Source organism: Phytophthora parasitica, assembly GCF_000247585.1.
Source record: "Phytophthora parasitica INRA-310 unplaced genomic scaffold supercont2.2, whole genome shotgun sequence".
Taxonomy (NCBI): Eukaryota; Oomycota; class Peronosporomycetes; order Peronosporales; family Peronosporaceae; genus Phytophthora; species Phytophthora nicotianae.
In genome coordinates this window covers 944,320-959,594 of record NW_008648988.1, presented here as the reverse complement: position 1 = coordinate 959,594, position 15,275 = coordinate 944,320, and the positions used below count along the sequence as shown (strand labels likewise).

General features: G+C 49.7%; 8 protein-coding genes across 9 annotated transcripts; 3 read left to right on the top strand and 5 right to left on the bottom strand.

Annotated features, from left to right (window-relative positions):
* Positions 1-137: 137 nt before the first annotated feature.
* PPTG_02355 (hypothetical protein) lies at positions 138-592 on the bottom strand (the record flags this gene model as incomplete). The annotated part of the gene is made up of 3 exons (XM_008893420.1): positions 138-302; positions 385-449; positions 529-592. The coding sequence occupies 3 exons, from the start codon at positions 590-592 to the stop codon at positions 138-140; spliced, it is 294 nt and encodes a 97-aa protein (XP_008891668.1).
* A 185-nt stretch (positions 593-777) lies between these two features.
* Positions 778-2,830, bottom strand: PPTG_02354 (hypothetical protein; the record flags this gene model as incomplete). The annotated part of the gene is made up of 6 exons (XM_008893419.1): positions 778-1,058; positions 1,123-1,853; positions 1,914-2,020; positions 2,090-2,233; positions 2,296-2,360; positions 2,440-2,830. The coding sequence occupies 6 exons, from the start codon at positions 2,828-2,830 to the stop codon at positions 778-780; spliced, it is 1,719 nt and encodes a 572-aa protein (XP_008891667.1).
* A 39-nt stretch (positions 2,831-2,869) lies between these two features.
* PPTG_02353 (hypothetical protein) lies at positions 2,870-3,406 on the bottom strand (the record flags this gene model as incomplete). Its single annotated transcript, XM_008893418.1, has 1 exon — positions 2,870-3,406. The coding sequence occupies one exon, from the start codon at positions 3,404-3,406 to the stop codon at positions 2,870-2,872; it is 537 nt and encodes a 178-aa protein (XP_008891666.1).
* Positions 3,407-3,576: 170 nt separating this feature from the next.
* Positions 3,577-5,105, top strand: PPTG_02352 (hypothetical protein). The gene has a single exon (XM_008893417.1). It carries the CDS (start codon positions 3,772-3,774, stop codon positions 4,948-4,950), a length of 1,179 nt encoding a protein of 392 aa, XP_008891665.1. The 5' UTR covers positions 3,577-3,771; the 3' UTR covers positions 4,951-5,105.
* Positions 5,095-6,019, top strand: PPTG_02351 (guanylate kinase). The gene has a single exon (XM_008893416.1). It carries the CDS (start codon positions 5,125-5,127, stop codon positions 5,938-5,940), a length of 816 nt encoding a protein of 271 aa, XP_008891664.1. The 5' UTR covers positions 5,095-5,124; the 3' UTR covers positions 5,941-6,019.
* Positions 6,009-12,846, bottom strand: PPTG_20917 (hypothetical protein; the record flags this gene model as incomplete). Its single annotated transcript, XM_008894344.1, has 11 exons — positions 12,434-12,846; positions 12,273-12,367; positions 12,145-12,170; positions 12,038-12,070; positions 11,938-11,976; positions 11,722-11,869; positions 11,550-11,635; positions 11,435-11,473; positions 11,297-11,365; positions 7,848-11,235; positions 6,009-7,783 (listed from the first exon to the last, which is right to left on the bottom strand). The coding sequence occupies exons 1-11, from the start codon at positions 12,553-12,555 to the stop codon at positions 6,009-6,011; spliced, it is 5,820 nt and encodes a 1,939-aa protein (XP_008892592.1). The 5' UTR covers positions 12,556-12,846.
* PPTG_02348 lies at positions 12,575-13,716 on the top strand. Of its 2 annotated transcripts, XM_008893414.1 has the most exons (5): positions 12,575-12,748; positions 12,806-12,934; positions 13,003-13,093; positions 13,148-13,229; positions 13,291-13,555. In XM_008893414.1, exons 1-5 carry the CDS (start codon positions 12,701-12,703, stop codon positions 13,553-13,555), a joined length of 615 nt encoding a protein of 204 aa, XP_008891662.1. In that variant the 5' UTR covers positions 12,575-12,700. The 2 variants fall into 2 exon arrangements, with proteins under 2 accessions (XP_008891662.1, XP_008891663.1); XM_008893415.1 differs by having other exon boundaries at positions 12,806-13,093; positions 13,291-13,716.
* Positions 13,563-14,500, bottom strand: PPTG_02347 (hypothetical protein). Its single transcript, XM_008893413.1, has one exon. It carries the CDS (start codon positions 14,450-14,452, stop codon positions 13,652-13,654), a length of 801 nt encoding a protein of 266 aa, XP_008891661.1. The 5' UTR covers positions 14,453-14,500; the 3' UTR covers positions 13,563-13,651.
* Positions 14,501-15,275: the final 775 nt, after the last annotated feature.

The following is a 15,275-nucleotide window of genomic DNA, read 5'->3' as shown; positions in this document are numbered from 1 at the left end:
GTGGGGTCTTCCAGAAAATCCACGTACAGGCGGTTCTCCAGTGATAGATTCTTGATACCGTCCAATGTGCCAGGCGTGCGAATTGTAATCTGAAACTCAGATGAAAGCAAATAATTTTAACAATCACTACAAAATTGTTAAGAAAAATGTAAACGCACCACTGACGGCCACAAGGGCCAGTTGAGGTATTTAACCCAGCATTTAACAGCCCATGTGAAAGTGTGGTACGGAGCCACGCGGTCGCTGTCCACGCGAACAACCTCGTCATATTCGTCGGGCCAACCGTCGTACATGACTTCAACCTGGAGTGTCAATTGTCATAAACTTTTTACTTTAGTGAAGTGAATGAATAATGTGGCAATAATAGCGGACACCGCGACGAACCTCTTCGGACGACGGCACACTCAGCACTCGCGCGACGTTCCACACTCCGTCTTGATCCATCACATCTGCACGAGAATTTGCACAAAAAACAGTTAGATTTGGTGCGTTTATTAGCCTGCAGAGCGGAGAGACGAGAGCACACACCGAGCCAGTCGCCTTTGGTGAGCACGACGCTCTGACGCGGAGATGCGCGCTTCGTCTTGGGCATAGCCGATCGAGCTTCTGTGGCGTTTGGTGGAACACTTCCGGATATTTCAAATTGAAAAATGATTAGAACGTTAGCAATTCGAATTTCAAAATTTTGGATTGAGAAATTTGTTAACCGCGAATAGAAATGTCCGGTAATCTATCCGTCATTTATTAAAAGTGGTGCAAAACTAGTTCTCCATAATTTTACCCATCGCCATTCAGGAAATCTGCCATCAGTTTGCGCTTAAACCACGACTCGAGTGAAAAGCCTTTGCTGGAGCTGAATACTGCCGTGGATGGAGCCGCCAGCGCAGCACCAGTCCGAACACTTGAAGCAGATAAGTTAAGCCGAGGCGGCGGAGCCATCGTGCTCTTGAACCACACAGGTTCCTGTCGTGGCAGTGGTGGCGGTACTACATCAAATTTCCTTGGTACACTAATGACTGTCCTCATGGGAATACCGGTTTTGCTGGTATCTGGTGCCTCTGCAAGTCAAGTTAGTACTTAGTATAAACTACGATTTGGACAACATAATTTCGAAGACATTACCTTCACTATCCGGTTGCACCCCACGAACTCGCTGGCATGGCTGGGACTCTTCGTCTTTGTCGTCGTCTTTTGTGCTTGAATCCTGAAAAACAGGATACACTTTCTCATCAGAGACGATCACCACTCTGGAGTCCTTAGCGTCAGGTAATTCCAACTTTTCTTCTTCCTCGATATCGCCCGGGGATTCTTTCATTGCAGGCGGTGCTGGATCATCACTTAACCCGTCATCTTCTTCGTCCATAGCGTTTGGTATTTCCACGTTTTCCTCAATATTGCCCCGAGAGTCTGTTAGCCTTGGTGACACAGTGTCATCTCTCAATTCGTGGTCTTCTTCGTCCTTGGTGTTTGATATTTCCATGCTTTCCTCTTTTTCAACGTCATCCCCGGTCTTTTTTGATGTTGAAGAAGCAGAGTCATCGCTTGATGCGTCGATTTCTTCGTACCCGAGTGTTTCGTAGACATGATTCTGTTTGTGATGCATTTGATTATGCGCGAAGCGTTGGTACCATTCCTCGTCGCCCATTTTCCTTCGAGCTGCTTCGACAGATTCCGTCGGACTGGATTTGTACTCCAGAGGGAGTGCACCCAAGGCGAACTTGGGCATCTTGGTAGACGCAACAGATTGCAGCACTAACTTCAGGGCTTGCTCAAAATCTACGCCAGTGGATCCCGTGCGCTTTTTATCGAAGTTGTCTTCAAACGTCCGTACTAGTCGTCTCGGTTGCCAGCACCTACAAGATTGAAGTTGTATGAGTATGGGATAAGATCACAAAATTAATACAAATACAAACCTGTCACGCTTGGCAAAGTTAGGACCATCGAAGAAGTCAACAAAGACGCGACGTTCCGCTGCAAGGTTGCGAATGCCTTCCTTGGTCCCCGGTGTGCGAATTGTAATCTACAGCAACTAAACATCAGCTTAAACACTCTCCAAGTAAGTAAACATATATGCATTCAAGCAACACACCAGGGAGGGCCACAATGGCCAGTTAAGATATTTGACCCAACACTTGACGGCCCACGTGAATGTATGATATGGCGCTACACGGTTGCTGTCGATCTGCACGATCTCGTCATACTCCTCCCCCCAACCGTCATAGGTGACTTCTACCTGCAGCAGAGCAATGTCAGTGACACTCGGCTCCAGTGCCTCTAAGCTATACGATAGAGAACCTCGTCTGGTGACGGAACTCTTAACACTCGAGCAACGTTCCACACACCGTCACCATCCAGGACATCTGCATAACAAAACCACATTTCGTTGGAGCATCAGTCAGAAGAGAAGCAATAATGCGTAGATGACGAGGGAATACACACCGATCCAGTCGCCTTCCTTGAGGATGACCCTCGGCTTTAATGCAGGTGCATTGCGGGCGATCAGTTTGACCCGCTCCCTCCTTGCTGGTGCCATTTGAAAAGTGAGAATTATGATGTGTGATATCGAACTTTTTGCCTGCAAAAATGAATGTTGGGTAATATATTCATTGTCGTAGACGGAAGTTTCATGAACACTACCGTGCACGCGATGGATATCGAAGAAGTGTTTGTACTTACTACGTAGTAATTGCGCTGCGTACTTCTTTCTTCCTCTTCTTCTTACGACTATGACTGCGCTAAGCGTACAAAACGGTGGCGAATCGCCACTGACGAATATATAAAACTTGAGTGGCACGATAGCGGCCTTGGGCTCCAAATCTCGCAAAAGCATAGTTGCTGTTGGTAGAACCACGATCTTTCAGTGAGGGTCTCACTGCACTACGCAGCTGCCGCGAATGAAATCGACGATGTCTGTTTGTGCGCAGCGTGGGCAGCGGTACCAACCGTTGGTCTCTGGGCGAACCTTGGCAGGGTCACGGTAGAACGTCTGTCCACATTCCCTGCACGGCGCGTAGTTGCGCGAGTCTGTCCCATCCGCAGGCACGAAAGCCGTCGCCACGGGCACCGCACGTGGAGGCAGCTGACCTGACGGGTAAACAGAGCCTGCCGCTCGGCCGTCGTGCACAACCGTAGCAGCCATGGGCGGGAACAGCACTTGCATGCGGCACACTGGGCAGTAGATCTCAGTGCGAAGGTGGTTGTCAATACAGTGTCCATGGAACAAGTGTCCGCATTGTGGCTGCTTGACGATGTCCTTTTCAAAAAGCCCCTTGTGGCAGCGAGCGCACTGGGCGTTCGTCGAGTCCATGCCTGTCTTGGGGTCCTTAAGCGGCACGTACGAGCGCTGCGGGATATCAGCCGCCGTCTGCGGCAGTGGCTGTGCAGCAGGAACCGATGCAGGGATCATCTCTTCTTCTCGTTGTTAGTCCTTCAGCGCTTAATCGAGAATGTGGCAAGTCGCAGGCGGATCACTCCACGCTGGATTCTCGGCTGATTGCGGACAAACAGCTTGTACCCTTCCACTGTGACACGGACTTACGCACAACATGGCTACTTTTTGGTATACCACACCAAAGTACCGCTTCGCAGGTGCACGTGGCAGTTTACCTCAAGCGACTGCACGCACGTGCAGGAAGGCGTACGCCGTTGCCCTCAGTCCTCAGGTGAGTAGGTGGCATTCCTCCTCCTCTTCTGCATCTCTTCTCTGTGCAAATCAGCACCAGATCTCGGTAGAGTGAGTATCCGCCAGTCTGTATCCTTCAAGAGAGAATCATGTTCGGCTATTTCGCAGAGAAGCTCAATGTGAAGAATCTGGGTGAGCTGCTGGCGCCTACGCTCACGCCCGAGCAGGAATTCCATGCTGCAATCGAGCAGGGGCTACACGACAAGTTTGTGCGCATGCTGGACGAGCTGAATATCGATCCTAACGCCAAGAACGATGCGGGTAACCTCCCCATCCACACGGCGGCGTACTACGGTCGCGTGGACTTCATCGAGCTACTGCTGACGCGCAATGTGGACGTCAATGCCCTGTGCTCGCGCGAGAACTCGCCGCTTCATTACGCAGCAGCGCAGAGTCGCGACGAGGCGGTCAAGTTCCTAGTGAACCACGGCGCCAATCCAGCGTTACGGAACCGTAGCGGCCGTACGCCCTACGACGTAGCCAAGGGGGACAATATCCGCCAGTACTTGCTCCCCCTACAATTCCGGCATGAAGATCCTGCTCAAGCTGCGACGATGCTGCCGCCTGGAATCACCCCGTCCGTGGATCCGATGGCACCTCGACCTGTCATTGCGCCGCCCCCACTAAGCGGAGACTACGCGGCACCACAGGGTCCTCCCATTGGAATGCCCCAGCAGCAGACGCCGCAGAACAATTTATACGCTGCTGCTACGCACAGTGCGATTCCACGAGGTGGACCATCGCGAGTCGCTCGTCCGAAGGACTACCGTCCCATCCAAGCTGACGGCTTCGGCTCGAGTGTCGGCAACGAGGAATTGACGGCCAAGTTTGGCAATAAGCGTGAGATTAAAGTGACGGCACCACCCCCGTCCATGATGGCTCCACCGGCGCCTGCTTCGGCTGACAACGTCCCAGCAGAAAGCACTGCTGCGCCTCCTGCCCCTGGTGTGAACCCGTATGCTTCCACGTATGCTAATAAGCCGCGTACGCCGCCAACTGGCGGGTACTCTGGATACGCGCCTCCTAACGCGGGCGTTGCAGCTCGTGGGCCGCCTCAGTTCAAGATCTTCAACCCCAAGTTGGCTGCTGGAGCAGATGCTAACACCAACGCTGCTCCCGCTGCGGCACCTGCTCCTGTGGCACACCAACCTCCGGCCTTCGGGGCGGCGGCTCCTCAATACGCGCCGCAGCATGGTGCACCTCAGTACGACGCGCCTGCACAAGACGAAGAAGTGAATTTATCTGCTAACGCGAGTGTGCTGCAGTAGCTGTAGAGGCGGTAGCAGGTTGAAATTGTGAGCAACAACAGAGAGTTAGAGTGCAACATACCGGTACAGTTGAAGTTGCCTCGTCGCGTTTGTAGCCATCCGGTTGTTTGTTTTAGCGTGGTCCACTCGAATTATCCGCATAATTGTTTCGTAGCGAGTGACGCACACGAGATCATGAGCGTGGAGCAGGAGACAACGAAGGCGCTGGAGTCGCTCTCGTTCGAGGAGCTGTCGCTGCTCAATGAGCGCAAGGAAGCGCTGAAGAAGGACCATGCAGCATACGTGGAGGCTCACCCGGAGATTAAGACGCTTCTGAGTGGCTTCATGTCCGCTCTGTTGCTTGAGAAGCCCCAGGACGTGGTGGCCTTCGCGGCCGAGCATTTCTCGGCCTTCAAGCCGCCGCACACGGAATTGGAGCCCATTGTGATCGCTGGACCGTCTGGCGTGGGCAAGGGTACGCTCATCAACCTGCTGCTGGAGAAATTCCCCAACACTTTCGGCTTCTCTGTGAGCCACACTACCCGTGGCCCGCGCGAGGGCGAGGTGGACGGCGTGGCCTACCATTTCACGGAAAAGGAGAAGGTGCTGAAGGAGATCGAGGCCGGTCTCTTCCTGGAACACGCTGAGGTGCACGCCAACGTGTACGGCACCAGTAAGCGCGCCGTGCAGGACGTGCAGGAGAAGGGCAAGATCTGCATCTTGGACATCGACATCCAGGGCGTGCAGCAGGTCAAAAAGTCGGGTATCCGCGCCAAATACCTCTTCATCGCCCCGCCCTCCATGGAGGAGTTAGAGAAGCGTCTGCGTGGACGTGCCACGGAGACGGAGGACAAGATCCAGCTGCGGGTCAAGAACGCCGCGGGCGAACTGGAGTATGGCCAGCAGCCAGGAGTTTTCGACGCCATCCTCGTTAACAAGGTGGTGGACGACAGTTTCCGGGAGCTGGTCGCTACACTCAAGCAGTGGTACCCTACTGTGGAGCTCAAGTAGATGCATTGGAACGATAACGAACTACTCAAATTCAATGAAATTCGAGTGATGAATCGTTATTCTCTCATTTAACTGATGCGATATTCTACGTGGAGAGTGTCTTCAGGCTTTGGCTTTGGCACTACAATGGACGAGCGTTTGCGGTCTTTGATCGTTGGCTTCCGACGGCCTTTGAATGCGTCGATGACTGCTGCTAGTGCTGATGGATCGGTTGGTGGAGTTGCAGCGATGGCCGGACGGGGTGACTGTACTTTGATCGAAACGGAGCCGAGCACAGCCGCCTGGTTGAGCTCTGCCATCCACTTTTGCTTGTCAATCGCACTGGACGCAGTAAAGAGGAACTGCAAAGCGTCGACTTTCAGTAAGAAGCTTTGACGCAGCAATGCCTCGGCTTCTCCAGAAGTAACTGGAACGTCGAGTACTGAGCTGGATCGGTGCGGGTTGTACAGATTGTATCGACGAAGACACGGAGTTTGTGCGAGGTTATTGAGAGAAAGAGTATCGGCGTATTCGCGCAGTTCACTATCAACCAGTGTGTAAAAGAATCGACGTCCTTGATGAATTCGAGGAAGAATTGCGGCCAGTAAATCGCGACAGTCTTCATCGGCTCTAACGCGTAAGCATGTCAGGAAACCTTGTTTTCTTGTCAATTCTTGGCGAGGAATAGCGTCAATATCTTGCAGCAGTTTCGGGTTTGAACGAGGTGTCCTTGAAGGTTTGTGTTTAGACGGCTTTATATGAAACCTTGGTGACTGTTCTAAGTGCACATTCTGCCGCTGGTATGATTCACTGGGTTTGGCGAACGGGGACGGACAATCAGCGAAATACTTTCCCAAGCTGTTCACTGCAGTATGGGAAGGTTCGAGTCGCATTGCTCGCATTGGCGATCCGACCATGCACATCAATGCATCAACTCGTTCACGGACGTCGACTTCGTAAAGTATAAACCCGTCTTGGATAAAAGTCATCACATTGTCAACATTCTGCGATAAACTCGACATTCTGCGGCGACTTCCTTGTTCTATGATGGCATTTCCAGCGACAGGATCCTTGTCGTCCAGGCCCACCTGACCGGCTAATCGCTTGTGTTGCACGTCCATTACTTCAACATTAAGTTTAGGAGTGCTGTTGTCATCCTTCTTTGAAGCAGACTTCCTCAAAAACGATCCTACCAAGTAGGGGGCTAAGAGCTCGTTAGGAATTTCATAGCGCTCAATCCGATGCTGCGTATTGTACTCAGCATTGACCCTTTGGATGCATTCGGGCGAAGTATCATTAGCTGTAAATGCATCCGTATCGTAGGTGTTTCTCGTTTGTGTTGATAGTGAAGAAGATTGTGTTGAGCTTTGAGCAGCGGGAGAATGAATATTTGGAAGTCGTTGAGTCGGTCCATGTTTCTGACCCAGTAATGCCAGCTTCTCGTTCATCACTGTCGCGGTGGCTCTCTTAGCCAGCTCAAACTGCTGCACGTACAGTTCCTTCAACTGGTGACTTAAATCCTCGAGGCTGGACAACATACCTCGAGGTACAATCGCTTTTAACTTGTCGATCGAAATGCTTGCTATCGTCGCGGATGCAGAGGTTGAAACCACAATAATGGGGAAGTGATCGGCATCCATCCAGAAAATATGCCCAGCACTCACATCAGCTACAGTTGCCAAGACTTTAATGGCTTTAATGCGAGGAGGTTGACGTTCATCTTCGCACGGATCATAACCAACACCTGCACCAGAACGGCTAACCAAAGTGACCGTTTGACGAATACAGCATGTGCCCTCTTTGATCAAAAACACCTCTGCGGCAGGACCCAGTGCTCGATTGCTGTCATGATGTTGAATTATACCTACAAGGGAACAAGAATAAAAACATCAATAAGAAGAAGACCGAAGCTACTAACTACAACGTACTAGTTCCTCGAACGTGTGACTGAAATGAAAAGCTGTGATACAGATATGCGATTCGCTCCAGGTCCAGTGAAGTGAAGGATGGTATTCGTGTACGTAGATACTCAATGTTTCCTCGAGCTTCGTCCTTGCACGGCCAGTGTTTCATAAACATCTCCGCTGGAATCGACAAAAGCTTCGTGGGTTCTGCTGCAATTGCAGCGATATAACTAGGTGCCTCTGGTATCAAAATCTCAAACTCTCCGAATCCCTCACCCGCAACAACCTCACGTAAAATAAAATCGGGGGTAGAGGAATTTGCACTTGGGGATACTACAGTATTACTACTGGGACCACTCGCAACGAGATTGATACGACCACTTAGCAGCAGGAAGAAACGATGACCCGTACCATTTCCATCTCCATTGCCCTTATATGCATCCGTGTAGCGATCCAAAGCCTCAAATCGGGCATTCAAGCACAACTCGCGTCGAGCATCTTCCGTCAAGTCTCGCAGTAGCGGAAAATGGGCGATAGTTCCCATTGTCAGAAAGCGTCGTTGGTTCAAAATGTTCTTGAAGAAGTCGAACAGTTTGGGTGGCTTCTTTACTCTAATGAATTCTCCAGTCTCCTCAGCCCCTGAGTGTGAGGCTCGTTTGAAAAGCTTTTTACTCGCGATTTGCCACTTGGCTTTAGCATTTGCCGAAAGTTCGTTCGCGACATCTTCTTCTGTTCTGGCAAGGATTGAATGCAGCACATGTCGATCCAGACAAAGGACTTCAGTCCCAGCCAGGGAGCGATTGGAGCCTGTTTCTTTCGTGTCCGGACTGCCAGGAATAGTAGTATCGGCGTAGATATCGTGCGCACTCCGAACAATACCGATGGGGGACGAAATCTCTTCACCATAGATATCTCCTGGACCCAGGAAAAACATGAAAAGAGCTTTGGTTGTTTCCTTCGCCGATGAATTGTTGGTGCTCTGATCGTCAGACTTACGTTTGATCTTAACTTTATTCACCATGGAGTGAAGCGACCTCCGAGTGCCGGGAGGATTTGTCGGGGCATGCGGTTGTTGTTGGGGATCGTCCGTATTGCCTACTTTTCGAGACTCCTTGGCTGCGTGCAAAACGAAATCTGTGAATCGTGAGTTGGCAAGATTTGACTTGGAGTTTTGCTCTGAGGTTTCAATCTCTGCGATTCGAGCAATTTTCCGTTGAAGAGCTCTCCGGTTCACGGTTCCGACGCCAGATCGATCCTGATACAACTGCTGAGACGTAGTGGAGTAGTTGCTCGCAACACTTCGCTCCAATGCGGCACTTTGTACAGAACGCTGACTCGCGTTCAACACCGAGATAACCTCCTGGCTTTCGCGAACATACGCAGCAAGTTTCCCTTTGACAACAAGTACGACTTGTTGGATTGCCTCGTTACACTGAATCAACCGTTGACCTGGTGCAAGATGCACGTGATGCATCGAGCGCAGCAGGAGTTTCTTTTTAGCATCAGAAGGCGGTAACCACGGGATTTGAGCTACTTCTAGGTATGACAATAAAGGGGGTGGAATGGTTCCTGGTCGTTGGTCTGTGGTTGATTTAGGGGTTGGCGGATGCCTCGGATCCTTTGAATCCGATGGGGTCGCTGTCCTTGATGAAGCAGAAATCTCGTTGTAGTCGCTCATATCAACCGCGGGAAGATGCTCTTCTAGTATCCGAGCGTACAAACTCTCGTCGAATTGAAGATATTCACAATCAGTTTGTGCTAGAACTGTTGCGGGACACACAGTTCCTTCCTGAATCACCCCCGTTCGAAAAGCGTTCCGATATGGGAGCGTCTGGATATGAACTCCATGCATTGCTGCACGATGTTTTAATGCTACAGATGGAGCAATAGCTGGGTTTTCATCTACTCCTTTGTCAACCACGAAGTCTTCCGGGTTGATAGTGCTACCAGAAAACGTCGAGTACATACAAAATGGATGCTTCTGAAACATATCGACAACTGTCGACATGTTTTCGAGACTGTAGAATGACACAAACCCGGATAATACGACGACTAGTGCTCGCTGAACGTCTCCTTCACGAAACATTTCTTCACCTGCAGACTTGTTCACCACTGTTGCGTGAGTTAACATTTGTGCGAGTAGAAACCGCGGGACAGTTGGAAAGAGTCCAAACCGCTTCAGAAACATTGCTGCATCATCAAGACGGCGTTCTTTGATTCTATCAGATCCCACAATACCCGATAAAAACACCGATGGTCCAGACTGGCGTCTATTCACCTTTGACGCAGCCGCATAATTGTTTGCATACGAGCGTCGTGGACTTGCTGGAGGCGAAGAATTATTCCATACGAAACTCTGTAAAATACTACCAGCTTTCACAATGATATTGTGGCGCATAGGAAGAACCCACCGTTCGAAGGCTGACCGAGTGATAGAGAGTAGCGTAGTTCCAGCGTCCGCGAACACAGGGGCTTCGCAAGTTAGACACCGCTTCATCAGCTCACGTACACCAAATGCATCACCCGGGATAAATTGCACAGACTGACCGAGCGATATATGTCTCGCAGTCCCCTGGTGATGCAGAGTCTTCTTTGCTGTGGTTTGATTAGTTTCCTTCCCGCGATAATAGTGAGTGTGCAGACCTCCTTTCACAACGATAAACACTCGGTCGATAGAGCTGCCAGGCTCCCTTAATATACTATTGGACGCGTAGTGGTGGATATCCATGCGATGACAAAGTCGTTCAATCACAAGAGGTGGAAACTGAAAGAAAAACTTTGACAGAGTTGTATCAGTGAGCAGTTGTCGAGTGATCTGGAAGATATTCCGACTCTCAATTGCTGAAATTAAGGAGGGTGGCAGTGATGAAGTGTACGCTGTACCGAGAATCGGATTGTATGATAGTCGAAGCTGATCTTCTCGGACGAGCTGCTCGTATTGATCTCTGGTTATCCAAAGGATCTCAGTGGACGAGTCACCTGCAATGGCTTTAAATCGTACATTTGTCTGACGAGAGCGACGCGGGTTTGAAGCCCAAATATGAGAGAGTCCAAGCGCGAGCATTTGGTCGCCAAACGTATGACCCCGAGTGAGCGATACGAGTGGAGCTTTTGGCGTCACCAACCGTAGAGTTTTGTTTAATGGACTCGAGCTTGCTGGCGGGGTGTTTCCAGACCCATTCGAAGAAAAAGGAACCTGGTTATTAGCACATTCAACGCAGTGGACATCTAGCCGACCGTTGCGAACTATAGCGAAAGCGGTCATGCTTGAATCCTTGTCTGCATCTGCGGAAAATAGTACTTCTCCGGCCTCCAGCTGTCGGGTTGACGCAGTTTGCAGCAATGTTTTTCTTGCCGTATCTGATAGCAGCGAGAAAATTACTAAATGAGAAACATCCGTGCGTGTGGTTTCCTAGCAAAAACCAACATGTGAGTTAGATTAGAACAAATGAACCGGTGTCGATTTTCATAACCTTCGATGAGGTGAGGACGCCCTTTTCATAAATGAAGCCGAATAATTCTGAGACTCGATCTAACGTGTCCTGTTCGTCGCAAAAAAAAAAGTTGTCAAGATAATTTGACTGAGCATGCACAGGGTTAGCAAGTTTCACCTTTGCTAAAAGAATGACGGCTGTAGCTTCTTGACTGTGCTATGCAATGAGGAACAACAGAGAATAAGCCATATAGCTCACTCAGAGCAGCATGAGAGGAAAACAACCATCTTACCACACTTCTGTGACGACAGAGAGGTTTCTGATGTTGTCGGCCTCGCGCTGGTGGTCTCGGGTAGAAGTCGTCGATTCCGCAAATGGCTGTAACCAAAAGATTATAAGTGTTATTGTCCTATTTGCAATCAAGCATCTGAATTTTATCAACACAGAATGATCCAGGTAAGTACCGCCTTTGCCATAAGTGACTTGAAGATCGCCAAAGTCGATAGTCACGCCTTTCGCATTGCTCTTTTTGCTGTTCCAGGATCGGAAGTCTTCTCTGCTGTGCCTTTGACTAAAAGCTTTGTTAAAGAAGCCGCAAAGCGAGCCTTCGAGCTGCAAACAGCAGAGTACGTACATCAATGTGTGTATTTTACAATTGTTTTGGTTGTTCACGCACGTACAATAATGTAGGCATGGGAGTGGTCATCAACTGCATCTTCCTGTAGAGATGTTAAGTTGCCAGCATAGCCGAAAACAAGATGAATCTAGGCGTCCACATACCTGGTAAAATATAACTTCTCCATCAGGAATACGCTATGTGCGTGAAACGACCGGGGTTAGTGTATTATTCAGCGGTTAATAAGCCACAGCAAAGCTTTAGCACTGACATTAATTGTGCACTCAGTCGCCAAGTCTATCCATATAGTATTGAGGAGAAGATAAAGCATCATCACAGACATTAGCTTGGTAGCAACAGCCAGCAATCCCTAAAATCATTATTTAACTCGCTACGTACAATGTAAAATCTGCGGGGAAACAGAAGAAAGCACCCCAAGACTTGCGAGGTATTGCTGAATTATTACCACGTCGATATCACTGCGAAAGCGAGGCCTGTCGAGCAATAAGAAAAGAATCATCATACTAGTAAAACGATACAGTATTCTCTAGTGAGCGTACGGAGTTTCAAGAGCTGCTATCAACAGAGTCCGCTTCAAGGTGGCCAACGCCTCTGCATCCGCTTGACCTGAAGCGCGACGAGCATTGTCTGGATTCGGCAAAGGAGCGTGAGTGGGGCGCATAATTAGTTGTTTCTGCAGCCAAAACGCCAAGTAGTGCAGTGATTGTTCTCCTGAGTTTGCTATTTACAATGTAGCGCACAGTACATGGCTACACAGAGTGACACATCCCACAAGAAACCACGGTCAGCGCTATAAAATCACCAGGATGACATCCTCGACGCAACTCGAAACCGCCGAACGCAATCGCGGCGTGGTAAGTAACTTCACTGCATCTCTACTGCGCTGTTTTTGCTGACTGGTTGCTGCCCAGGTCTTCCACGTGTCGCTGCTGTACAACCTGGTGTTGCAGCACGAACAGCGACGTCCATGGTGGAGCCGCATCGAGCCGAGATTGATCCTCGGCGCGCTACCGCTGCAAAACAAGAGCCACTTGGACCAGGTCAGCTGCGTGATCTACCGGATAATTCTCCACCTGGACTTATAGTGTTTGCACGCGGGTGAATGCAGTTGGTACAAGGCGAGGGCGTGAAGGCTATTGTGACTATGAACCAGCCAGTTGAACTGCTGCCAAACTTACTTTCAACTCCAGTTTCTCCAGGTGCGAGGAAATTTCGCTAAGGGTGATAACTTATCGTGTACTAAACATGCACAGCTGAGTGGGAAAACGCCCAGGTCACCCAGTGCTTTGGCTCGACAGGAGATTTTACTCCGCCGACACTGGAAACACTAGAGAGGTTGGATTGAGAGGAACCCCTTCGCTGCTGTGGTACGACTAATTGTGCTAATTGTGCGTAGGTGTGTGAGTTTTGTGCATGAGCAGGTTGATGTGCAACAGAATACGACGTACGTGCACTGCAAAGCTGGCCGTGGTCGCAGCACCGTGGTAGTGGTAGCGTTCCTCGTTCAGTATCGCGATATGAAATTGGAAGAGGCCTTCGAGTTCGTGAAAAGCAAGCGCCCGCATGTGAGCCTACATCCGAAACAACGTCGCATCCTGCACGAGTTTAGTAAGAAATATCCATCTTCCGCCGGCGCATCGCCTGCAAGCACAATCACATAGGCCAAGATATGTAAAACCTCTTGGATGCTGAGTAGCTCACTCGTCTACGTGAAGCTACCTATACCTCCATTTCAACTGAGTCAAACGCAGACATGTTTACACTAATCTAAATGTATAGATGCCTTCATCGTTGGTGGGTTCTTCCCACTCGAAGCCGAAGCTCTTGGCGGTGTCGAGAACGTAATCAATAGACACATTGCGCTTCGTGTAGGCTAGTAAAAACTCCGACGCGGCCTTACCTCCGTCCTCCACACTGCGACGACCTGGTTTGAGTAAATACTTGGCCGTCTCAAATAGTGAAACCACGTGCTCCTGCTCGTAAATGATATCAGCACCCAGGACAATATCGAACTTGTCCTCGATCTGGTCAAGACTGACGCCCCACAGCAGCTTTCGGCATTCTACGCGATCCTCCACACCATTGAGCTTGCAGTTGGCGATCAGGAGATCAATAGTGTCGTCGTCACCGTCCGTGATCACCACCTGCTTGTCCGTAAGGTAAGATGCTAAGATACCAATGAGGCCGAGACCACTTCCCAACTCGATGATAGACTTGCCCGCGAACCGGCTACGGTCCTGGTACATGTACTCGCTCAGAAAGTCGCCAGCGCGCCAGAGCGTAAGACCCGTAGACTGCAGAGTCTGTCCGATATCGCGGCGCAGTCCATTGAGGCGGATGGTGATCTCAGCATCCTCTTCTTCTCCACTCTTGCCAAATTTGAATTCAAATGAGTCCTCCTTGGGCTCAATATCCAACGCCTTCTGGATGTCCAAACGCACGTCCGACGAGTCGTCTTCTACAGCGATACCGCGCTCGATCGCGAACTCCTGCAAAGCCGCCAGTGCGGCGCCAGACAGTGCCAACTGCTCGCCATCACTTTCGCTGTCGCTGTTCATGACCGCCAGTCACAAAATTTAGTTTTCACTGCAAGTAATATTCAGACAATCCTCTTTGTAGTGATATCGTGAGACGGTCACTTTTTATAACTATCCTGAGGAATCACTATCTAGAGCTGGAGCATTTGTACCAGTACAAGGGTACCATCGTCTTACTGCTGACTTGCACGGTCGATTTCATGATGACGCGATGGGTGTGCTGCCTCGAGCGATGAGCGGGTTTCGGACTCTGCATACTGTGTTTCAAGAAAAGTTGGGTCGCAACTGGGGCCGGAAGAAGCAAATATCGATGCTCACCAAACGGGTACTCCCTTTAGTTAACGACCATTTGATAGTAATAACTGCCGACTATGTACAATTTGGAGGTTAGAGGTAGTTTAGAGTCAAAACTTTTGTTGTATTGTGCGTTGCACCCATTCTGTCTAAACGATGTCGTAACTCGTTGTTTTAGCAAATCTTGAAAAATAATTTAACATTAATTTACCTACGGTAATCGTCGAATTAATGTTGAATTACCATTTACTCGAAGAGTTAATGTTGTCTTATGCGAGTTTTCGTTGAATGGCTGTAATAAAAGCGCCAAACCAACGTCGTACACTCTAACTCTTTCTTAAGCCCGTGCAACTACATTCCAGAAGATGACATTTTCTATCGATATGCGTTGGAGATCGATTGTGTGACGGGGTCACACAGCATCTTGTGCAGAGGAAGTTTACTTCCTCTAGAGTATACAAACTCTAAGTGAACGACCGTTCACGTGTTCCTGGTCTGAAGGGGACGAAGTACTCACTTGAGGGTACGATTAAGACTGAATGTATTTATA